We start from the raw sequence: 25,725 nt of genomic DNA, 5'->3' as shown, positions 1-25,725 counted from the left end.
GCTTCAAGGTGTCTACCTGATGTCGAGCGTGTGAGTTCCGTCGTCCCCGGCTACAGAGAATTGTCGCAGAGAAACAGAAATAAGAGAGAAAAGCAAGACCCAGATTAGGACCAGAGCAGCTGCCCACCGAAGCTTTTACCCTCATTCAAAACCCCAAAAGGAAACAATGGGAAGTGGACCAGACGCGGCCACCAGCGAGGAGGAGGAGGAGGAGGAGGAGGCACAACGTATCAGTCTGGCTTCCTGCTCTCTGACTGCAGTTTGTCCCGCTCTGTTCTCTGGCTCTCTTGCTCCGGAGAAGCTCTCGGGGCGACGGTGCGGACGCCAGGTCAGCAGGGAGTCAGGGGAGCTGACCGAGTGCCATTCCTCTCCTCCTGCGGCCCCCACCGGATCAATCAGAGCCACCCCCCCCCCTCTCATGTCAGACCCAGGCGACCACTGAGCTCGTAGACTCATGAGGAAATGTTTCCACGATCCAAACAACTGGGTTGTTGTTTTTGTGTTAGTTTTCCGGTAAAACAAAGCTCAAGTGCTTTGGGGGAACCCACCAAAATGACCAGAAAGCTAGAGCAAGACAGAAATAGATAGGAGGAGGAGTGACGTCAGGCGGGCAGACTGGTAATGAGTACCTTGATAAATGACTCCAAATTGCCATTAAACAACCTAACATTAAAAACTGAGCGGGGTCTAGCCCGCCGGGTGCCGGTGAGGGTTTTGAATGGCCCATTGGGATGTCTAGAATACAAAGAATGCATTAGAATAAGTAAACAATGCAGTGTTCTTTTCACAGTGAAGTTGAGCAAACCACTGAAACCCATAAATTCACTTTTTCTGTCCTGATCCTGTCTATTCTTTCTTCTCACAACATCACGGGCAGGCAGTGAAATAAAAGTGTCCGTGCTTTCTTTGTATATAAAATATGTGTTTAAAAGGTTTTGCTCAGAGTTACATAAATGTCTGGTTTTGTCTGACCAACAGTCCAAAACCCCAAAAGACATTCTGTTTACAACAATACAAAACAAAGAAATACAACAAATCTTCAAATTGGAGGAGCTGAGAATAATGATTTTGTGCCAAACAATAAACATTTATCAAAGTAGTTGCTCACTGACTATCCAATGCCATGGCTGATAAATGTTATAACTCGGCGGCATCGTACCACGTTGGGCTAAAAACAACATGGTGGCCGGTACATCTGCTCGGTGCTCTCTATTTTTTTTTTTGTAGTTAGTTTTTTCAGAGTTCAACCAGCTCATCTGTCCACAGTTGACGTGACATTAAAATGTCAAGAGGCAAACTGTCTCTCGCTGCAACACGTCGCTGGATATACGTGTCTCGGATATGCCCCCCCCCCTCCCCGTCTCGAAGTGTGTGCGTGTGCTTTACCTTGTGGTCATGTAGTCCGCTCTGTGGCCTGCGGGTGAAGAGGAGAAGAGAAGTGAGGGGAAGTTCGATGTGTGGACATGCCGGAGCCTGTCTCCAAGGTCCCCGCGGTGCATTCTGAGCACGGCTAGTGGAGCATTTGACGCCTGCCATCTTCAGCAACACGCACGCACACATACATACATACATACATACATACATACAATACAATACAATACAAAACAAACATCCGCTAGGCACAAAGTTTACAACTCACAGTCACAAAGCCTCACCGATCACTATGGAAACACACAGACAGGTTGAGAGCGGCAGAGTAAGATAAAGCACATAATGGCTTCTAAATGTTTTTTTGGAGCGAACGTTTGTGTGGCCATCTGTTCCCTTGAACAGGATCTGACCCGTCTGTGTGTCTGGGTGAGTCATGCTGCAGTTCAGCTCATTGACAACAATGATAAAGGAGCGCGTGGGAGAAGCAGGAGGCTTTCCTCCTCCTCGTTAGCACACGCCTCCATTAGTCATTAAGGGGACCGTTTGATTCAGTGTGTTTACATGATGGTATAATTGGAATCTTTGCTTAGTCGGACTATGCTGTCTTTCGGGGGGCGGTGCTGTTATCCCAATATACATGGCAGTGAATAAATCGAATCATTGGCCGAAAGCATGTCATATCCGATACGATATGTGGTGCTGTTTTCATTACAAATAGTTGTGATACAGCCATTTCCGCTTGACCGCTTCACCACTACCAACAACAACCACCAACAACAACATTACGAGAAAGATGGCGAACGGAGAGCAAGGTGAAGCTACATCCCTCTACTATTTGTGCATGATGTTAATAGGAGTACAGCGAATGCGAATGGCGCTATTGGCTGATATGATAACGGAGAGAAGACGCCGTCGGGATCTCAAGCATGCGCAAAGACGCAAAGTCCAGTTCCTTATCCGATTCACCGTTACATGTCGCAATAGTCGAACTATCAACTGGATCGCGGACATCCAGGGGTGTTAATCGCATCGTAGTCGGACCGCACATAGTCAAAGGTGTGTACATGAAACGGATAATTCGAAGCCAGTAATTTGAATCCATGTAACCACGTTGAATGAGACCACCAGGAATGCTGGTTGGAACCATGACTGACTGACTGACTGACTGTGGAGCAGCTTGAGGAGATCGCTCCGAAGCAGCACGAAGAGACACCGTAAATGACCAATGCCCATCTAATGCATGGCGGGCCATTAAGTGGGGACCAAATATATCACTAAGACGGATAATTCTAGCTAAAAATCAATTGGAAGTATTGGAGTATTGTAAAAAGCAGGCAATTAATGACAAAATTTGCCACTGAAAAAAAAAATACATATATCTTTTAAATGTTGTGTTGGCTGTTCGGACTCTGATTACGGCCGACATACTTTAGCTGGAAGAAGGCGACAAACAAACTTGGGGAAAGTGGATTTGACATTGAGGGGAACAGTGGTGCTATCGAAGTAAGCTTGACTGTACCTTCACCAAGTGTCCTCTTCAGCAAGTCGTGTTTGGCCTGCAGTTTGGAGATGAGATTACTGCCCTCCAGAAACTCCCGGAATTTCTGTGGAGAATTGAGAGTAATTACACGGCGGCCCCGTGTGCCAGCCAGAGCACTCGCTCTTAAGACAACAATCTGGGATAAGAAAGACGAGGGCAAAGGACACCGAGAGTCTTTTCAAAGCTTTTATCAGAGCACATCTTCACACTAGAACACGATTGCGGTTAGCCTTCCCCTCTGCCAGCTGATCAAATATGTGGGGGCTCATCGCACGATTCAGACTTTTGATTTTGAAATTTACACGCAAAGATTTAGCTTTTTAAAATCGCTGTATTTTGGTGACAAAGTTGTGTAAAACGAATGTAAGCGTATAATGAGACAAGAGAACTACGAGATGTCCTCTCCTTTTAAAACGCCCATGAGAAAGCCTCCTTGTCTGCACTCACCATGAAGTAGAACTGCTCGGTCTCCTGCTGGTTGGCCCTCCTCTTGGCGATGCTGGGCTTGCTGAGGTACGTCTCTGACACTGTGGACTTGACAGACTCTGTTGATCGGCTGTGGTGGAAACACTCGGACACGTCGTAGTCCTCGATGGTGACGATGTCCTGGATCGTGGTCAGCGTGGCCTCCGACGTCTTCTTGATCTGGTGATGCAAAAAGGGAGACGGGGGTAGAAGAGTTGTTTCCTGTCAGAAATGTCCATGTCCTGATTTATTCTAATTACACTTATGACCTAAAACGTTATTGAAAAGACATTTGAAACATTTTATGTTGTCATTGAAAATCCTCGGCCTGCACAGGGTCAACACAGCGACCATTCTGCCTGGCGTATAATTAACTCATTGACCCAGTTAAGTCTTGAGTTTAGCTAAACTAATATCAATATGGGCCATTTGGGATTTAAACAATTGCAGAACAAACAGACCCAGGAAGAGAAAGAGATGAAGATTGAATACGTTAAGAGGATGCAAGCAGAGAGGAGGAAGAGTCTAGAGACTCAAGCATGCGAGCAGGAATTACTGATGTGGAAACGCTACAGAGGGAAAGAGGTCATGCTGATGTAGAAAAATCAACCATCTCTAAATAAATCCACAAAAGCCTTTCTCCATTAAACAGACACTCTGGGTCGGATAGAGGTGCTGCGACCGTAGCAGCTCAACTCGGTGTTCACCTCCTGTTTGTCCTCCCAATTGTTATTAATGGTCAGAAGGACCCCCATTCAGAGGTAGTAATGTAAATCTGACCTTAGTGCTAATGAAAGAACATGGTGGATTCCCCGTGTCACTATTATACTAAACAGTTTAACCTCTGGGCAACTCATTTGGGCTTCAGAAGGAAAAAAGACAACCACCCAAAAGGGGAGGTGGACTTCATCTCATTCATGTGTTACACTGATTGATTACAGTGTGCTGCTCACATGCTCGCGCTCGCACCATTGAGGAAGAATGTCATCCACACGTGAAGCAAAAAAAAAAAACACACGGCAGGTTTGAACACGGATAATGACAGGGTGCAAAAGGAAACGGGGGATTCTGTGATTCAAACACATCAGCCTGTATTGTGACAACAGCCAGGAGTTGGTATTTGGCGATCAATGCAGGGGTGGTCTGCAGATATATCATTAGATAACCTGCGGCCCTCAATAGATGGAGGAAACGCTGAAACGCCCAGGTGCCGACAACACGCTCCGGGTGTGTTGGGTCTCTCCATTGTTTCCCTGGCAGCCTCTTCCCGCTTGCCCCCCCCCCACCCCGCGCGGAGGCGAGCGGCCCGGCTGTCATCACGAGGACCCGTGCATGCGAGAGAATCGCTCCCAGTGAAAAAGGCTGTTGAAATGATCCATTATTCAGCGTACAAATAGTTACCAGTGATCACCGCTGGGCTCAATTACAACGGAGACCATCGCTCCCCGAGGCTGCTCAAGAGACCAGCAGAAAGTCCCTGAGATCGAATGAAGTTGGTTTATTCTCAATAAAGAACCATGACTCATAAGAGAAGATAGTTTCCACCATACTATGAAGCAAGTGTGTGATCGGTTGGAGATGGGATAAGATTGCCCGACTTTAACGAGAAATGTCTTGAAAAAGCAAACGAGAAGAAGATTGGCGTGTGTGAGCTCTGGTTCATACCAAATGACCACATTATTAAACGAGACAAACCACGCTGACTGACTGACGAGCTGAAATGAACGGCGTCCTCGGAGAGCAGACTCATTTTTAATGAAAAAATTTCAATTGCAGCTTTGTTAAACCCCAACCCGTTGCAGAGCCCCCCCCACACTGAAGCAGGGTAAATTATTCAGCAATGTTTTCTTTCACGAGAGTCAAAGAGGTTTGAGGAAACAGCTGCACTTCTATTAAGCGCTGCCCTGCAGCCTTTCCTGTCCGGATAAAGAAACTCTTTTTTGTACTTGTACATTTGACAGTCGCGCTTGTGGGTCTTTACGGCGCTTTGAAAGTTCATCTTTCAAGGATGTATCTGGCACGCTGTGCCCGGGAAAGAGAGGCCATCTGGTGATCCTAACACAAGGCGGCGCCCTCCAATTCTGACCCACCAGGACATCCGCTTCAGTGAGGCAGGCGGACAAGGGCACTAAGCAACACACACACACACACACACACACACACACACACACACACACACACACGGGCGCGCAGAGCCTCACAAGCACAACAACAGGAAGCTCTAGTAACAAGCACCGTGCCCATATATACAGGTATCATATGCCCCAGGAATCTGAAGTAACAGTGGTTGCACAGGAAGTTGAGTGACATGCTCCTGTGTCTCTGTTGGTCTTTGTAGTAAAAGACACAGTGCGCACTGATGTGGAGGGAGGGAGACGGGGAGGATAAAGACAGACAGGTCTGTATGTCTTTTATTGTATGTAATTAGTTGCATTAGGCTTTGGGACTCTGGAAATAAAAAAAAAAGCGGAATATATTTACACGTGAATCAAAAGTCCACCTAATGGACGTGATTTTACGCTTTACTTTTTACCCAGCCCTATAGCAGCCACGCTATTTCAACCGCTTTGTACGACAAACCAACAATGATGTAGTGATACTCGAGCATGCAGCACAGACCCAAACAATGTGCAGAGAAGCATCAGAGCAGCACTGGACGGATTTGTGCAAATAAAAGAGAGTGAATTCTACCGATGGGAACTGAAATGGAGGCTTAAGAGAGGTTTGATGGCTACCTGCAGGGCATGAAGTGTGTCTGTGTGTGGGAGGGGGAGATATGCAAAAGAACACTTTGATTCTTCAGACATCAGCGGTTTCTTTTTCTCACCTTGGGTAACTTCAGGCTGAAGTAAACTTTTACTTTTTAGTAGCTGTAAGTTCTCGTCACCAACAAAGAGCAGCGTGACAAAACTCCTTGTCAGTAAACAATGCTGGAGCGGCAGAGAATAGTTTTGACATGTCTGAATCGCACAAGCCACAATTACCTGTGTAATTGAGATGCACCAATCAATCAATCAAAATTGTCCGTTTAACAGCTGATTGGTCGTCACCGCTGACCAGCAAATCAGTATCTAATATCTTTTTGTCAGCTCGTCTTTACCTCCTCGTTCTCTATCTTGAGGGTAGCCAGGCGGGACTGAAGCTGCTGGAACCTCAGGATGAGCTCTCCATTCATCGCTGGCTGCACCGAGATCTGACACACCTGGAAAAAGAAGAATTAGAATAGAAATACATCGTCAATAATCGGGATCCCTCTGAGGGAACATCCCGTAACCTCTGGTTTAAACAAGTCACGGGGCTCATCCTCAAAGGCAGAGCAAACCCCGAAACTTGAAACTCATAAGCGTATGGCTTATTTTTTGAGATTTAGTTCAGGTCATCGTCGCTGCTCCATGTGTTCTCAACTACTACGTACCTCGTCTCCCATATGAGACTGGAACTCAAATTTTGCCGGTGGGCAGAAGGCCGTGGGGAACATCTCCATGAACCTCTGGCGGTCACTCCGCGGGTCCAGACTGTCCACGGCGTTCTCTATGATGTCGAGACCCTCGTGGCGTGAAGTCTCCAGGTTGTATTCGGCCGACAGGTAGGTGCGCAGGGCCCGGTTCAGGCTGGCATGGTACCCCAAATCACAGCACTGGGAGAGAGGAAAGAAGAGGGTCAAGAGTTTTTCAGTTATCACAAAAGTGGATAAGCTGCTTTAGTTTGGTGCTGCACTGTAAATTCTGTCCCGAGAACTTTTAAATCAGGCCCAGCAGTTCGCTGGTGCACTTTATTTTTTAACTTGAACTTTTATTACTTTATTTTTAAACCCATAGCCTTATACTACTAACCCATAGCATTATATTTTATTGTATTCCTTGTGCACTGTTGTCATTGTACGGTCTGCTGTTACGCAACAACCGCCAAGTCAAATTCCTTGTATGTCTGACATATTATGGTAACCAATATTTCCTGATTCCTGATTCCTAAAGTCACCAGTGTCTCCTTTGATGATGCATTTAAATCAATTCTGTCTGAGGAATAATGGGTCTCCACTATGAGGAACACAGAGAAATGAAATCTACCTAAAGTGACAACAATGTCAGTGTCCTGTTTATGCGAGGACACCTCCACAACAGAGCGGACACAAGCGTGAGGTCACATACTCACATCGATTAGGTCCGACAAGTCGTGGATGTAGTATTTGAAAACGGAGGAGTTTGACGCTTCCAGTGTCAGGAGGTACTCGTTCCGCGCTTTGATGGACTTCAGCTTGTTCTCGGAGTACTTGGCTTGGCGCTGTTGAGGGAATTGAGAGGTGTAAAATGAGAAAAAACAATAACGGAGCGAGAATAAGTTTATTTAATGCGTGGAGAGTTTTTGTGCTTTTGTACACGTCTCTACATGGAGAATGGAGGTTAGTTACATAATGTCTAAAAATAGCAACAAAAAAAAAAGGAAGAGGAACGGAAAAAATACAAGGCTAAACTAAAAACAGCCTGCGTGCTACAGTTCAAACAGATACCTCAGTCTGAGCCATCAGCTTCACGCTGCCCTTCCTCACTACCAGAGCAACACGAGGCTGCTGCACAGTGACCATCCGTTGACCGACGGGCGCCGACTCTGACACACCGACCGATCGTTCATATTTTTAACACTTCCCAAAAGTCATCCCAGGAAGGGCGGCGTTCAAAAAGCCATTGGATTATTTGTCACAGGGTTCCAACAGAGAGCAGGCCTGTTCTGAGAAAACAAAGCCTGCTCTTTGGCCGCGACAATGCGTTCAGTGTGTTTCGCTGTACTCGGATCAGCAGGACATCTTTGAGCGAGTCGTGGAGGGTTTTTTTTCTTTTTCAATCAATCTGTGATTTTGTTGTGTTCAAGACTACCAAATGAAAACCCCTGATGAAAAAGTAAATGAATTAACCAAATTTCAACGCAATTGTCTGAACTGGATTCTAAGTGTGAAGGGCGTACCTTCTCTTTCATCTTCTCGATCTTTTTCACAGAGCTGCGCCGCTGGTATTTGTCTTCCATCCGGATGCTGAAGACCTGCTCTCCTCTGCCGATCTGCTTCTCCTCCTGCTTCTCAGCCTCTTTCAGCTTGCTCTCGGCGCTGATGCTCTCCGAGTGGTACATGTGGTACGTCTTCATCACCTGGAAACAAACAAAAAGGGTTGAAATATTCATCACAAACAGTCTTCGTTGTTGATTAGCTCATCGTCATGCGCTGATATTTAAGGGTTTCCGTCCCATGTGGCACCCTGCTGGATCTCGTCATCAGCATTCATTTCTGGTTCACATGCAGCATCATATGCTTCTTATACAACTTAAATAGAAACAAATCTTTTAGTAAAGGTCATAATGGAAGATAATCAAAACCGCTTCCGCCTCTTATGTCATCACACTGTAGCTATTCGGCACAAGGGAAGTGCCTTACCGTCATGGTGAGCGGCCGATTAGAACCATTTCCTCCAGTTTGAGTCACCGACCTCCAGAGACAGCGTTACTCATACATAACATGGAACCATTGGGGAGGGTGACTCAATCGTTAAGTAGCAGGTAGACGAGCAAACACAAACGATGCGCTGCGGTCTCATTAACAGCGGCTCAGGTCACCGGGGGGACGGGGGACCGGACAGATGTGGGGGCTCTGAGGACAGACTAATCATTGTCTGTGGGAGAAATATTGGGTCCACGATGCCAACACAGAGCTCTAAAACGTGCATTGAAATGAACAATTAGCTTGTGTAGATTTTATTTAGTATTTGGACACAATGCACATTATTTCCCCTAATGGAATTCCGGTGTTGTGTATGCAAGAATAAAACTATTAAAAATAGTTTTCGATGCAATGCCTACCGGAACAAAAAGCTAACTTGTGACATTCTTTTGGAAAGACACACAAACAGCTGGCAGAGCAATGAATTGGAAACAAAAACACATAAAATACATTTAAACTGACAGGAAAAGGCGTCAATATACGACATCTGGGCTTAACCTGGAATTAAACTAACCAATAAATTACAGCCTTAAACCCGATATATACAGTCCCTTCTTTGCACAAGACCTCAAGTTCAGCACAAATAGCGACTCGCACATCCCAGAATCTAAACATCGTTCAGTTATTTCTGTACGAGTGGAACAATGAAGCAAAGCCAGACCTGTCTGGAGCTCTCTGCCTTGGGTGGGGTTTGGCCTAACTGGAACCAGTTCAGAGATGGGTGACTGCCTTTGGGGCCTGTACGCCTCACTTACTGCTCTGGAGTCCGCCGCTGCAGTGTTTACTTTGGCGTTTCTTTTAGAGGGACGTATTTAGAACCGGAGCAGACCTGTTATTTCATTGGCAGAGGTTGACTTCGGGACTGCGGCTGTCTGATGCAATAGCTACTCGGATTGTATGTGTGCATGTGTTATCGCGCATGTGTCTTCCCACAGGGGCTAAACCAGGTCAAATGTGGTGTGGACTGTGGTGTGAGTAACGCGCATTGAGCTCAGAGTAACACGTTTGTTGTGTTGGAGCAGCACAACGATCGACTGGAAGTGTAACCTCGGTAATACTCTGTTGTGAGCAACTGGAGGGCGGATGAGCGCACAGAGCTGCGTTCCACTCAATGCCTTATGCCTTATTACCCGCCTGTGCTAACTGCATGTCAAAATGTTGTTAACAACTTAGCAAGTCGGCTAGCGGGGCATTAACCAAAGTGGAATCAGCTATATATCCATCATTTTAACTGCATTTCCCCAGTTTAGAGTTTCACACGGACTGAACTACTTACAGCAACGGCATTGAACACAGGGGAGGAAATGAGAGCAACTAGCCCCCCCCACAAAATAATTCATCCTCAGGGTTCAAAGGTCGGCAGTCACTGCCAAAGCTTAACATTATGTGTGTGGCCCTGCATGAATTTGTTTTGAAGAGCAAGAAAACTAAGCTGATGAGAGCTATTAAAACAGAACATCACAATGAGTTACGCGAACATAATACCTCGGTTTCCGGTTAACTTTTTTTTGTAATGCTATAAAAGAGATTAGATAAGACTTCCTGTACAGTTTGAGGAATCACTTCGGTAGTTCGCTGTTTGCTTCCGAGTTCAGCACTTGATCCTTCCAACACCTTTAAGCTCAGAGGTTTAAGACTCCGAGCTGTAGTAGATGTTAACTTACAAATGTCTGGAAGTTAAGCGGCTCACTGAGGTAAAGCCGTCTCACCCACATGTAACATACCTGCATCAGTAAAAGAAACAGGGCAGTCATTATTACTTACTGTGTACAGCTCATTTAGGACCTTCATTAAGTCTTCCTGCAGCTGAAAGGCTATTTCCTTGCTCTGAAAAAAAAAAAGAAAGAACAAACAATCAGACCATTATGAGACTTTCCTAAACACTATTATCAGTCTACACCCCATTTAAATAGAAACAGTGGCTCCATTTGATCATCCCTGTCTGCAATGAATTAATCTAAAACACGGAAGCAACAACTTGTCTGTTAAAGGTTTTAGGGTTACTGTATATTAAGTTTTATTCAGATGATGGACAGACATTGACCCGGGGTTTGAATGGTACAATACAAAACAGTAGATTTATTATACTGTGTCAAATACGAGGTCGCTGACTGAAAGTGGTTTCAGCGTCACGGCGGCTTTTCCATCGAACGCAGCTCGAGTTTCGCCGTCCACGTGTTCAACGCATTATCTGGTTTGTACGTCTCAACGTGAAAGATTTTCCCCCTGAATATGTTAACTCAATCAGCCGTGCCACAAGGCTGACTCAGTAATACTATTACGTACACACAAAGACAGACACACGCCCACAGTAATGCACCTCCCGGCTGTGGGGATGCAGTTTACCGGTGATGCTGTGATGGATTAAGGGGGGCTCTCACTATTAATTCTACTGTGGCGCGCTCATATTTCCCCTCACACAAGCTCTCACACACTGGATCACATGTTTATGAGATTATGAGCCATGGTGACGCTGAATTCTTGATCTCTACTACAGTTGATACCACGCTCTGCTACCTGGATGATGTTACTTTCTCTAACCCACTTATCCTCAGACAGATCTCATTCTGGGAGCCGCACCCAGGCAGAGGCTGTAAGAGGGTTCTGTGGGGGTATTGAACCACCCGGTGTGGTGAGATAGACGGAGTGACGATTAACCTCTGATCCAGTGTGGGGGGGTTAAAATGACCAATAGAGCTGGAGTGAGATTTCAATGAGTCGGTTTTAATGGTGTCCGGCACGTGTGCACACAAACGGGTTTTACGCAATAAGCAGAGCAAGCTAGCTGGCATACATTTATTGAGGACATTTATTGAGTACAGTTGCCAGACCCGACCCTAGATTTCAGAGGTGTTGCTTCATGCCACCTGTGGCAAAAGCAATGTGTGAGAAGTCCAACTTGGTAGAACCTGCAGGGTCCAGTGGATAGATAAGCGGGCTAAAGGAAACAAGGTAATTCCAGGGCCATAATATCCCAACTTCTCCAACTCAAACGCATGTCTTTGTCACACTGCATGCATGCAGTTGTTCAAGGCAATAAGACCCTACACGTTGGACTGCGTAGGGGATTTGCCCTGAGATTAGAGGAGTCACCAATGCCGCCTCTCGCACGAGGCTTCTGAAGTGTTGGCAACAGGTAAGAGGTCGCTCGCACGCACGCACGCACTCTTGTTCTTCACAGGTAAATCGGTCTGAGAATATGAATAGACAGCAAAGAGGATTAGCCTCATGGCTGCTGGGCTGCTGTCTGAATTGAGGGCGGCCTGCTGGGTGACCTGTCTGGTGGGCAACGTCTTCCCAACCGCTACCTGGTTTGCAGCGTTGCCGCTTTAGAGAGCAAACAGCCTGTAAGCCTGGATAACAAGCTTTGAACGCCAAACTTGGCAAAAGGCAAACACCGGCGTGTTGGGGAGTTCAGACAAGGGAACTACGCAAAAATGATTTGCGGTTTGTTCTGGTCCCGAGTTCAGGGTCGTTCCTTCATTGTGTCGCTCATAACGTGACTCCCATCACACACACCTAACGTCTTCTCAAACTCTCAATGTGATGCAGCCACACACACACACACACACACACGCACACACTATACCTCAAATTACACAAAGTGATTCTCCCCCCGCCCCTCCCAGCAACCCTGACATGCATTGGGGGCCTTTCACTAAATGCCATGTAGCTTGATTATTTGATGGCATCAGGGCGGGGGTTTTCCAGTTCGGGCTAATTCATTGAAAAGATCACGCCATCTGTATTCCAACCACATCAGGAGGATGAAACGGCCCCGGAGAGGAGAAAGCGAGTCAGTCTGGAGCGTTCATATTGCCACTGGCATTAATCATCGAATAGAGATGGCGGTCGTTTACCCTGCAGGGCCTGTGCGTGGCGCTCAGCTCAGAGATGAGAGACCCGTAAAACAGTAAAGGGTTGGCTGATGCATTTCATAAAAACAAGCTTTGCCCAACTGAAGGCACTTTCATTTATATGGCTGAATATAGTTTAACGATTTCGGAAATAAAGTTGTATTTATAAAGGAGTGAGAAGAGAATACGTCCGTTGCACGTTAATGCATCAAGTTCAGAAATCATAAATAAATGTGTGTTATGCCTTTTCATAGACATTTAGGCTTTTTATGGTAGGAGAAGCACAACTGTCACTAAGAACATTAAAAATGGCTCTGTTCTTTTCAGGCAAGTCATGCCATTGGGGACGGGGGGTCTGCATGCACAATAGCTGCACCCTGAAACTGAAGCAAGCACAAGCTTTGCCTGAGAAAAGTTCCAAACTGCCTCAAGCTTTGGGATCTCCACCTCGTAGCTGCAGCCACAGAACGGGACTTCCATGAATAAAACAAGGAGCCCGCTGTATGAATAATAACTGAATACATGCAAATACAAGATCTGTCCAAGCATAAAGACAGAGAGGGTCTACTATGTCAAAAAAACAAACTAAAAAAGGAAAAACTAAAATGGGGTGTATCTAAAAGAACTTGTGGCTGTGGCTTGTTTGTTTTGAAGAGTGATCACAGTGCAGCACTGAATAAATAAATGCACATGCCAAACGAGTCAACCGGAGGATGTTGACAAAGACACCAGGGCTACTCGACTGCTGGTTCCACCTCACAGCATGAGACCTGAACACACACGGAAGTACAAACGCAGGGCTTTGATGTGCTGGCAGGATGACAACAGTACAGCTGTCTCCACGAAGCGGAGTGGAAGCCCACGTAACATGAAGAGGTGGGGTGGGGTGGGGGGGTGGACGGACTTCTCTGTTTGGGCCTCGTTACTGACGCTCCGCTGAGATCAAAGGATCAGGGAAGCTTTTAATTAGAAGGCGAGCGGCGTCTCGGCTCTCCTGAGAACACGGCGACCTCACCCCAGTCGGCAGAATGTCACTTGAAGAAACTGCGTAAAAGCAACATTAAAAAAAAAAGCAGAACGGGCTAGACGCTGCAGATTCCAAAGCAAAGATGATCCAGATGGAGCGATGATAGGACGGGTCTGTTTGGGAAGTACAATACCCACCGGATTGTGAGCGTTCCACGATGCGTTTTCGGTTACGAAAACAGGTAAATCAGCATCTGCGGGAATCAATCATTCCGATCATCAAAGCGTGTGATGCAAGGAGAGGCACATGTAAGCAAGTGGATCAATGTCTTGTATTACACAGTCTTGTATGAAACCGTAAGCCTTTAAACGCTAGCAAACGGGAATGACCGCAGCAGCTTCCCGTTTGTGCTCCGGGGGGGTGTTGGCGAGTATTTAAAGACCACGCCCCCATACAATCAGATGAAACCACAACCATCGAGAGACGTTAATCACTCTGAGAACAAAAAAAAGAGACACACACTTTCACCTTTTGAATTGGCATGGTCTGGGTTTGCAGTTGAGTTGAGCAAAAATAAAACATAAAGAGAGGCGGACCAGAGAGAAAGTTTAACTGACGCAACGGCGCTCCTCTGAAGAAAAGCCACTTTGTAATTTAGGCCTGCGGTGAGCTCATGTGACTCCCGCAGCAGAGGAGCTCCCAATCTTTTAGGGAGTTGTCGTCTTCGTGGTGAAAAAAGCGAGCGGAGGCCCGGTTTCAGCCATGAAGCCGCAGTCCTCAGACGGGAGAGTGGAGGCATTCTGATCTGAAACTGCGGCGGTTCCTCCGCTCTAATTCACAATTCTAAACCACAGCAGCCCAATAGAGCTCCATCTCATCAAACTAAAAGCTTCCATACTGTACGTCTGCATGTCATGCAACTAAATATACTTCGTTGTGAAATTAAAGGGGTGGAGTGGAAGTGAAAGAGTGGCTGGGGACACGGCCGCACAGTTTGACCCCCATGAAAAATCTGGATTGTGTTAGTGGAGAGTTCAAAGTTCTGTTTATCTGTTGATCAAAGAAAAGTCACATCTGACCTTTTCTAATAGGGGTCAAAGATCAGTACAATGCTGGGGGAAGCAGAGGCAGTTAAATGAGACTTTAGGGGCATATATATATCAAACGTGAGTGCTGAACATAATTCACGTTAGACCAGAGTGAAATGAGGTGTCCGTAGGTGAAGAAATGCTGGAAACGCAGCAATGTTTAGAATTTAGCAAAGGTACGATGTACCTTTTTGTGCACTGCACATTTCACAATACATTTTTACACGTTACATTTTTCACATTTGTATGTGTCATTATACATTATTTCAAATGTCTGAATTTTTTTCAGTCCGTTTGCTTTATTTTTGGTTCCCTGGAATTCAAATACATTTGCAGGAATATGTCATATTAACCCTCATCCCACCAACTGAGTCCAGAGGTGTTAATTGATTGTTCATAAGGACTTCATTTCACCGTTATCCCTTTTTCATGTTTCAATTAGTTCCGTTTTTCAACATATCAATGTATTGTAATTGTTATAGATTTAATAGACTCCAATAGATCGATTGTTTGGGATTGGTCCTGATTTTTAATTTATTTTTGGAGTAGTTTTTAGAGACCTCATTCATTTGTCATTTTATGGTGTAGGCTGAGGGTCAAAGTCCTCCATTGTAGTTATATTAGATTACATTACATTAGTTCTGGTGGCAACAGGGAAACAGACAATAAATAAATAAATAGAATCATAAAAATCATATTTAGCTCTCTGGGAATCCCGCTCACCTTCTTTAGTAGCCGTGTGGAGTCCTCACTGATCTGCATGAACCTCATGATGACGTTGTTGAGGTAGATGTCACTCAGCGTTGCGTGGTCCTTACTCTCCCTCCTCACCTGGTTCAGCAGCAGGTACCAACAGTTGACCGGAGACAGCAAGTTCTGGTCCTTTCTAAATAAAAACAGGGACACAATTGCCTGTCACATCAGCTGTCACGAGATCCACGTGGAACATGTATCTGTGTCATTTTCTAAATATTAAATGTTATCAAGAATTCTGTGTAGGAGCGAATTGGTTGTGTGGAACGTTTTAATGACAGCATTTTCTGGCCTCTGCGTATCATGAATAAACAACAACATACGTGACAGACGGAAAACCCGCTCCATAGCGGAGATGCTCATCCGTACTCGTCTGTGCATCGGTCTCCGCTCAAATTACAGGAGGTCCACAAGTGCACCTGGACCTGCTACTAAAGCACAGGTGGGATAAGTCATCCCATGATGTTAAATGTCCCACATACCGCTGGTTCTGGCCTGGAAAAGTTCTCCATATACAACACGAACTACGCAGTTTGGTTGGAAATACATCACCAGTGACATTTCTGGGGCACTGATCTCGCAGTGCTTGAGTCTAGCTGACTTCCATCCACCAGCGAAGAGTGTGCCACAGGCTTTAAATACACTTGGATGAATAAAGTTGAATGAGCCATGAAGTTTTTTAAGTTGAAAAGTAGAAATATGTGCAAAATGTGTCTGCAGACGACAGACCAGAAAGAGAAGAGACGTCACAGGAAAAATGGGAAAGAGAGACCTCGGTCCAAAGAAAAGAAGAGAAAAGGAAATGAAATAGTGGAGCGAGAGCCGTTTCCTGTGCTGTGTGCCGGTTGCTGCCAAGCGAACTGTAGGACATTGTCCAGGCCGGAGCAAGCTGGGGCCCTGCATGAGCTCTGGGCTGCTGGCGGACTTCCTCTGGGTTAACCTATAACATTCCTCCCGCCTGTAAACAGCACAACTGAACATACGAGTGTGTGTTTATCATGGAGAGGTGTCAAGGTGGGTTTGGGGTCAAGTCCTGCAGGAACCATATGCAGACTGGCCTGTGCTCGCCCCTCACAAAAGTTAGTTTGCGGAGCCATGCAGCACTTGTCAACACAACAGGTGAAACTCTGCGCTGACTCGCAAGTGACCCAGGCCTCAATTTTGCCATCTGCTGCAAGAAAAATTAACCGTTTCTTCGAATGAAAAAAGTGACATCCCGACCGGCGGAAATGTTCAGGGGGGCAGCGAAAACAGGAAGCAAAATACATTTGATGAAGCCACTCAGACATGAAAAACATCCGAGAGCACAGATGCTTTCAAAGACACCAGGAAGTAGTGTAGGGGGGTGAAAAAAACTGATTTATCTGAAGATGCCTGGGCAAGAGAAGAGAAGGCAAGAACAATGATCATACATCCTTTCTGCATTATGTATCAGCTGAGTGCAATACTTACATACTATGGCCCTAAATATACATATGTGGAGACAGGCACTTGTGTGCGTATGTGTTTATTAATTCATGCTGATTTTTGCATGTAAAGTTGCATAATATCCAGGCGGCCGCTGACATGGAGCTGGACATTGCACATCATGAGTCTCTGCAGAAGCATAAAAATAATGTCCTGGACTTCCAAAGCAGTCACTTTGGAGCAGCTACTACCCCGTTTCCATTTTAAAAGTACATTTATTTAGCTACGTTTAAACTCAGCGTCCTCACTACTCCACACTGGAGTTTCAAAGCAGCAAAAACAAAAGCAGAAAAGAACAGAAATCATTTCACAAACGGTGCGTGGAAGCTCTTGCGCACTGGGGTTGTGTTTAGAAACCCAGGTTTCAAGTGAAAACAGTGTGACGAGGATTAAATCAAATTGGGGGGGGGGGGGGGGGTCTGCTGTGAAGAGAGGACACAACATAAAACGAGGGGAGGGGACCGACAACAACCTCTGGGAGTTGTTTACTCCTCTCAATGACAGGAAAATCTCCCAATGTCATCACTTCCCCCTCAGCCGGGGCAGGAACTGGGTCAGACGGACTCACAGACAGACCGGCGGGACCCCCGGGGGCTAAAACACAGGTAGGAAAAGAAACTGTCCAGGACAGACGGGCGGGCGGGCGGCGGGGTTCAACGTTAACATACTTGCAATCTCTTTCGGCGGCAGGATGCTGACAATAGAAGGATAATCACCACTTCAGCATGCAGGCCACTGAAACAAGAGCCCTTATCAGCAATGGAAGGCAAAATGGCAAAGTCCTCTAGTTCCCGACCGATAAAATCGCTCAATAATGCACCTCGGTGGGGGGGCTTTCATTGCTGCCGTGCGCCAGTGGCATCCAAGTACAAAAGTGATCACATCCCTCCAAGAAAGATTCAGGTTTGAAATAGAAAAGCAAGCGGCGCGGTGTCGAACCCTCTGATAATTCTAATCAAGTAGTTTGATGAATAACAAATGGTTTTTGACCTCAGTCAACTTTGTTCTTTGCCACTTGAGCTGAATGCAACTCAAGATTGTGACGTCTGGCAATATCTACAGTTTGCAGCCGCAGTACGTTCTACAGACTCTTTATCTTCAAACTAAGATAGAAAGTCCTTCAACAAGATGCGGAATTCTGGATAAAAAAAGGCTCTCATTTAAGATTATCGCACTACAGATACAGAGAATGATTAAATTGCTCAACATCTCAAAGTCCCTCCCTAGACAAACTTTGCATAATACGGTATTTGGTTGTGTGCATGTGTTTTTTTTTTTTTCAAGGAAAAGAGAGAGACGGGTGATCGTATATTCCCGCATGTATGCCTTTGTTTGTGTGTTGTGCAAACAGCCACTGAAACACAATCGAACACGGCGGAGCGGAACCAGCGGCTCTTCCGCGGCCTGCCGCTGCGGCCTGGACACCGAGACGTGGTTCTGTCTTTTCCCTTCCTCACCGGAAGTAACTAGGAAGAGGCCAGTAGAAGTGAACCTTTTCCTTACAGCCATTTACGACCATTTAGATCCAAACCCACAGATGCATCCACAGCGTTGGCCGACATCCTGAATGCTATTGAGCTCAAACAGCCTTTATCACCAGCTCACACGGACACGTTGAACAGCGCGTGCTTTACAATCTTCTGACTCAACCTCTTAATGCCTGATTATCTATCTTATGATAATTTGGGACTCTTCGTAGTTTTTTTCCCCCCCATTGCTCCACATAACACTTAAAAAGTCATATGAAATTCTGATGCCAAAGAAAAAGGTTTCATGTAATTGTTGTTAAAGTGACAGTCAATGGCGTTTGCATCCGTTAAAAGTTGGGTTTGCAGAATAACCTGCAGTGAATGTGGCAAATGTCAAGTCGACAGACTGTTTTCACATCCATTACTCTACATACAAATCAGTTTGTTGGTCTCTTAATATCCCAAGTGCAGCTCAACAACAGTTACTTTCACTAAAGCAGGATGGATTCCTCTCCTCGGCAGTGAGCTAAAGCAACGCTTCAACATCTACAAACATACTCGACACTTTGAGGAAGTCACAAGGACGTCGTCTCTCGCCGGCTGTGTAAACAAGATCTGTAAAAAAATGCAGCACCGCTCACAGCAAATGACAGCGGCCTCCGTCTGAATGCATTATGGATTTATCATCCACAGGTTTAGCCGCTGATATTATTGCTGCTTTAGCATTCTGCAGCTCTGGCTCACGGACCCGTCATATGAAGACTGGCTTTGGGCAACAGAGAAGAAACGCTTCTTAGCCCGCAAACCAGTCCGTCCAACAACGCAGAGAATACGGACGGCACAGAAGCCTTACTGTGCGAGTGCCGTTCATGAGAGTATAAAAATATAGGCCAAATTATTTTTAAAAAACCCACAGGAAGGTTGTTAATGTTATTCAGGTATCTTGTATTTACTGAAGAAATATGCTCCTTGGCCCTTTCCAAATGTTTACTCTTTGAATGAAGCGACCAGACTGTGTATCACGCCATGAGTCCCCCCCCCCCACCCCAGCAGCTACACACAGCTGCTAGAGCCATCGGAGCTGCAGACGGGGCGCACGGGGCTATTTGCAGACGGCGAGGACAAACGTAGGTTTTATTTTCAGTCCCACCACGAGCTCAGACAATATGCTAATGCCTGCCTTTCCCATGAGCCGACTCTTACTGAGTCATACGGGCAGCACCACGGAGATACGAGGCGAGGGGTGCTGGGGGGGGACACCAATGTCCTACAATCAGTCAGCATCTCTTTCCCAAATGTACCTCGGTCAGGTTATGAAATGAGGTCTATGAGACTACGATAAGGCTAAATTCAAGTCTTTGTTTCATCAAAACGCAGACAAATACCTTGTAATAATAGAGAAATGTTTTGGTTTTGATAAACAAAGATGTGGATGTGACATAGTGAGCCAGCAGCCTGGATGACATCCTAAACAAACTGGGCACCGGAGGCAGCGTCTCCTCACTTGTACTGCTGGTGATCCTTGGTGCTGCGCGTCTTGGCCATGAAGCGTTCGGCCAGCTTCTCCAGGTTTCTGGAGTACTCCATCTCAATCTCGGCCTTCTTCCTGAAGAAATCCTGGAGGTCCTGCAGCAGCTGGACCCTCATCTCCGTCTGCTGGTCCATACATTTCTGCTGTTCCACCAACTGGGCGCGGATCTCTGAGGAGACATGGGAAGAAACAAATGGATTAGGATGCAGCCAGAGGCTGGAGGAGTTTTTCACCGTCAGTACAAGTATTTCAGCGAAGAGCGCAGAACGACGGAGAATCTATTGTAGTGTAGTACCAGTGCATGTGCAGTACAGATGCTGAGGTGGGCTTAACTGGTCTCATGCGTTTCATTAAGACTGAAAATACCTCCAGGATGAATGGATCCCGATTCCCAACGAGTTAAAGCACTGGGTGGGCCGAGCGCACGCACGCACACGCACGCACACGCACGCACGCACACCCGTGCCCCGAGTCTGAAAACCCACTTATGTAAGCAGAGGTGTGGCAGCGGGCTTAACTTCAACAAGTTGCAGGTGAATAACCCTCCGAGGTCCTTTCTGAGGAATCACGCCTGTCAGTGCACCCCTCATTGAAATGTAAAATCCTCAGCATGAACACACACACACACGCGCACACACATTTCTCCTAATGGAAAACAGCCTGGGCCAGACATCTGCAGAGAAAAACAGATTAATGGGGTGATTTAGAGCCACGTCGACACCAATGGAAGGGCACAGAGAGATCCCTCAAATGAACCATAGAACACACTTAGGCTGCAACATGCCTGTACAACAGCCAGTAAAAAAAAGGTAAAACATGTAAGGTCCTTGCCATAATATTGGCAGAATAAAACATGGATAACCATTTCAGCCACAGTTCAATGTGTACTTTATATACAGTATTGATAATGCAAACACTAATACACTGTTATACATTCAGACTGTAAGTAGAAAACCAAGTGTAGTGCACATACAGCAACTTTCTATTTAAATCATTTTAAATTATTTAACGCAATGAGTCTTCAGAGACAGTGTTTTAAGTGTTCCATGGAGGCATAAGCTCCTGAAAAGACGCCGTGCCTAAATGAGCAGCTTCCGAAACGTTACAACAGCAACAGATGTCTTCGTAGGAAGCCAAAATACCCCTGAGAACTTTTATGAGACGCCACAGTTGAAAACGTCGGGCTGCTTCGGGGTCAATCTACTGCTGACTCAATTAGGAAGCATGCAGAAGAACAACGGCTGGGAGCTGCATTTGTGCGCGTGTGCGCGGGCTCGTGTCCCTAATGCAGTAATCAAATTACCAAAGGGCTCCGCTCCATTAATCAGTACCAAGTCTTATCACAATCATGATGAATTAACGATTTACGTCGAGTGGGAAGCGGCTCCTTCCTTCTGGCACTCGCGAGGAAATAAACCACTTAGATGGAGACGGACGGGACGAAAGGAAGGCGCGGTCGGCAACACTAAATCTAAATAAAATGCTCAATACAGCGGTTAGACGGAGTGCACCACTGTCATCATTAGGATCTCAACAGCGATGCAAAGAGGCTCGACTGCAATGGAGAACTTAAAACTTGAACACCATCGGGCCATTAAGAGAACAGAGCGTCAAACAACAAGCCCCGAGAGCCCGGTTGGTTTCAAACGTCACTGCAGTAAAGTTCACCCGATCTCTTTTGATGAGTAGGTAAACCTCGCAATTGCTTCCATCTCCAGTGGATGTGGGGATTAACACAAAGCTCCGTGGGTCTGACACAAAAGAAACGTACTGGATCATTTAACACAATTACACTCTCGACTGCACGCCGAAAACTCATCGAATCATTCATTTTCCCAGTCCAACACTGGCCGATGAAGCTGTAGGACCGAGTTAAAGAATGGAGGAACTGGAGGTTTGCCACTTCCTGAAAGCAGTTTGTTATTAACATTTTCTTTTTACTTAAATAGAATTCCAGTGCAACAACGTCTCTATTTAAGGCTTCCTTCTTTTGGATTCATCTCCCCAAAATCAATGCTTTTCAGAACTAATTTCAATACGCCTGCATCAGCCTGCACTGCAGAGTTGTAGGCAACTTATTGTCGCCTACAACTCTGTGATGGAAGATTTTGAATGTCAAGGTGAGAATCACACAGCAAAATAGCATCAGTGATTATCTGTGAAGGTTTAACCAGAATTTATTGTAAAAGGGTATTATGCATCTTCTAAATAGAATCAATATGTTCGAAGCTAAATACATTGTGGGGCCTAACTGCTCACCTGAGATAGTATATCTCTGCTATGGGGAAATCGCTAAGTTAGAAACAGAAGGAAATTAACTAATGCCAATATTCTGTTTTGTCTGTAACAAACCAAAGAGGCATAAAGGGTAAAATAATGGTTTCTGTACCAAAAGGTTGAGACATAATTTATCTAAATTAGGTAGATATCTGGTTAAACTCTGCAATTTATAAACGCAAACGTTGGCTGAATCTCCATGAAATACATTTGTAATATTGTAGTTATTTTAAATAATTTAAAAAATGGGGCAGACGGTCACCATCTTAGCCTTCGATTCTGGTCTGACAGGCAGCCAAACCGCTCTGTCTGATGATAATGATGCCTCACGCGATTCTCTGCTGCAGGCCACATCAGCTGTCCCGTGGGGTTCTTACAGAAGTCCCACGACCAGACCGGCACACACAGCGGCTTCTTTAAAAACCCAACCGCAGGAGACCAGAGCGAGATCCATCTCACCGTCTTAGCGTGTGCTGTTCTACTAATACATGGTGCATTCCTGTCGTACTGAGGTCATCTCTATGGTAAACACGTGTGGAGGCCTCTGTGCCAAGGGTTGTGTGCGTGTGTGTAGGCATCAAAGACCTCTGTGATCCCTTTCAAACCGGGGAAACGAGAGCACCTGTGCAACGTGTTTAGAAATGACACGACAGGAAACCCAGAGCGAAGCAATAGATCAACGTTGCCCCGAATATGTAACGGATTGTCGATACATCAAGCAAACAATCTGCCCAAAACTCTGCAGAGTCTTTCACCGCAGTGCGTTATTTAATGACATGAGCGGATAGCCCATTGCAGCATTAAAGTTGTCAGCAATAATTGCAGCTGACTGACGGACCTCTAGTGCAGAGTGCACACGGTGTGAATAGATGGACAATGAGAGTGCGCTGTTTGGATCTCTGAGTGGATCAGTTTGGACCAAAGAGCCTTTTGTTGCTGTGCTGGAGGTTATCCAACTGTTCCTTTGGAGTCCACGTCGCATACTTCCCATAACCCCATTCAGGGTGGCAAATATGTCCAAAGTTGCAGTTTGGGACGCGGTCTGATTTGCCAGAGGCCGGTTCTATTGTCAAAGAACCCGCTGCGTCAGCCGGATGGGTACTGACCGCCGTTGTTGACCTACAGAGAGAAAATCTGGGCTTCAGTTTGAAAAAAAAAAAAAAGCAGACTGTCAGATGAGTTTCCTCCACTCTCATGAACCCAACAACCCGCTTCCTCCTCAGGAGACTCCCAATCAACCCGGCTAGGAATCAAGGTGTCTAAAGAGCACGCGTCATGTATGTTGAGTGCAGCGGCGCTGTTCTCAATGGCAAATCAGAAAACGCATCGCAGTTCCCACCAACAGCTATCTGGGACACTGGGTACCACATCAGTCCCACAGCTGCATTGCCACATGCTGGTTTGCTCATCGGTAGCACCTGAAATAGCAGCTGAGGCCTGGGGTGGAGGAGGGGCCGGGGGAGGCACCATCTGCATCTGGTCTCGTTTTTTTTGGGGGGGGGGGGGGAGCGGGAAGTTGTCTGTGCCTCTTCGGGAGGCTGGAGACCAGACGGGATAAATCTGATCAAAAGCCAGTTTTTAGCGGAGCACAAGCATTCAATTACAGCCGAAGTGGAGGCGCACGCCAGAAGGAGCCGAGCATCCACAGCACTGGTTCCTCTGGCAGGTTTCTGAGTGTTCTGATAATGCAACAAGGCCCCCCTGCCATCCTGAATCATAGCAGGCCGATCGTTCATCATCCTGCTTCTTTGAGGAACGGATGCCATATAGCAAAAATTAAACTAAAAAGTAGGTTAAAAGGTAAAAAGATGTGTGGGCCTGCTGCATTGCGGTTTTCCACAGAGCACGACTCATCGCACAGGGAGCTTATGTTGAGTCTTGTGGCGAGCGCGCACGCAGACTATACATTCCTGCCTGTAATTGTTGTCAACACATTAATCCACCAGCACAAAAGATCACCAAATCCCAGATGTGAGACGCACTTCTGGAAGCACTCTGACTGCCTGTGCACCCGTCTCGTCTTCCGTCTCCCTGTTCCTCCACCCTGCGCTCGTGGAGGCCGCGAGGCTGACGGACTCTTTACCAGCACACATCCGCCACGGAGGGTTTTATCACCAACATGCCGGACCCTGGACCAGCTGGGGAGGCACTTGAAGGGCCGCTACAGAGGTAAACTAGGAAAGGTTTATGCAGTGCTTTCCATTAATTCAATAATGTAAACCTGGGGGAAACACTGGCTTATGGTCAAAACATGTAACGATGAATGAATGAATGTGCTTTGTTTTTTTCAGGAGAAGTGGCGTTTTCCTCTGATGACCGTTGGGTCGAGTTACTTCATTGCACATATCAGTATTCAATTTTTTCTATATTTCTGTTTGTTGCTTGGTCAAAATAATAATGTAGGTCCAGGCTAAGCACAATTGCACTGTAGTCAAAAAGGCCAACGACTATTAAAAGCAGAAACAATCAATTACTTTATCAACTCAAAAACTCGATGTCTAGGCAACGCCCACTTAACTGACATCATGCTAGCTGCAGAATCCTTGCGCGTCTCCCAGATGCATTTAACTCCCTGACCCATTAGGACCAATGTGTACACCACATTGTGCGGTGACTAAAGCCTGCACAATGTGGAGGAGGACCGGGAATGACCAGCAAGATATTGGTCATGTGCTTGGTATGTCAAACGCTGTTGCTCTGGGCGTGACTGGTCAAAGCAGCCACGGATTCCTGTGTGGGCTCTCTCTCATATTACATCACTACGAGGGAGATTTGATTACCGATACTTGTCAGACTGCCCGAGCGGTCATGGGGCAAACGCATGAAGAGGAGGGTTAGACGAGATCTCCGTGTCACAATTGCATTTATTTATTTCCTCAGTCACATTCAGCAAGCAGTCTCCTCGGCTCTCTACCAGTCCTCCTTTCTCAAACCCTCGTGCTCCTTATTTACTGTTGCCTCTAATCACCAACTAATTGACTCCAATCAGTCACTTGCAGGCTCGGTCACGGCGGTGCGTCGTTACAGATACCAACGTCTGCTGGTTACCAACACTGCTCTGTGATGAAACGTGAAGCACTGAAAACGGTGAAAAACAGCATTTTAGGTTGAAACGAAGCCATCGGTTAATGACAGGCGAAGAGATTCTCTTGAACACATAAAGCCAAACTATACACAGTATAATGCCAGCTCTGCTTGAGCATTTTCATTCAAATGGTACAGAGCTGGCAATGTGGTTCCCATTACAACATCTCACTGACATGTTCGCCGGTTTCCAAAACCGCAGAGAGCGCTCCAATGGACTGAAGGCTACTGAGATCCAGAGAAGCCACTGTTGTGGAAAAAAAAAAAAAAATCGGTTTGAGCTGGGCCAACGTCCTTGGGGATATTTTATAGTGTGGGTGACTTATAAGAGGTGAGTTTTACAGCAGCCTGTGTGCACCAGCAGCTCCGTT

General features: G+C 46.1%; 1 protein-coding gene across 6 annotated transcripts in view; it reads right to left on the bottom strand.

Moving 5' to 3' along the window:
- The window catches only part of LOC120808733 (SLIT-ROBO Rho GTPase-activating protein 1), a 57,663-nt gene that overhangs the window by 15,124 nt on the left and 16,814 nt on the right, over nt 1–25,725 (bottom strand). For 4 of the 6 annotated variants that reach the window (XM_040161829.2, XM_040161830.2, XM_078082614.1 and 1 more), the window contains exons 2-12: nt 19,967–20,162; nt 15,497–15,659; nt 10,626–10,688; nt 8,336–8,515; nt 7,529–7,657; nt 6,792–7,013; nt 6,477–6,578; nt 3,359–3,556; nt 2,891–2,975; nt 1,387–1,414; nt 630–735 (exon numbers count right to left, since the gene is read on the bottom strand). In XM_040161829.2, the coding sequence (XP_040017763.1) occupies nt 630–735; nt 1,387–1,414; nt 2,891–2,975; nt 3,359–3,556; nt 6,477–6,578; nt 6,792–7,013; nt 7,529–7,657; nt 8,336–8,515; nt 10,626–10,688; nt 15,497–15,659; nt 19,967–20,162 (1,472 nt within the window). Of the gene's footprint in view, nt 1–16; nt 51–629; nt 736–1,386; nt 1,415–2,890; nt 2,976–3,358; nt 3,557–6,476; nt 6,579–6,791; nt 7,014–7,528; nt 7,658–8,335; nt 8,516–10,625; nt 10,689–15,496; nt 15,660–19,966; nt 20,163–25,725 lie in introns of all 6 variants that reach the window. The other 2 variants (XM_040161831.2, XM_040161832.2) reach the window with 1 other exon arrangement.

Source organism: Gasterosteus aculeatus, chromosome X, assembly GCF_964276395.1.
Source record: "Gasterosteus aculeatus chromosome X, fGasAcu3.hap1.1, whole genome shotgun sequence".
NCBI classification, from domain to species: Eukaryota; Metazoa; Chordata; class Actinopteri; order Perciformes; family Gasterosteidae; genus Gasterosteus; species Gasterosteus aculeatus.
This window is presented reverse-complemented; position numbering and strand designations above follow the sequence as displayed.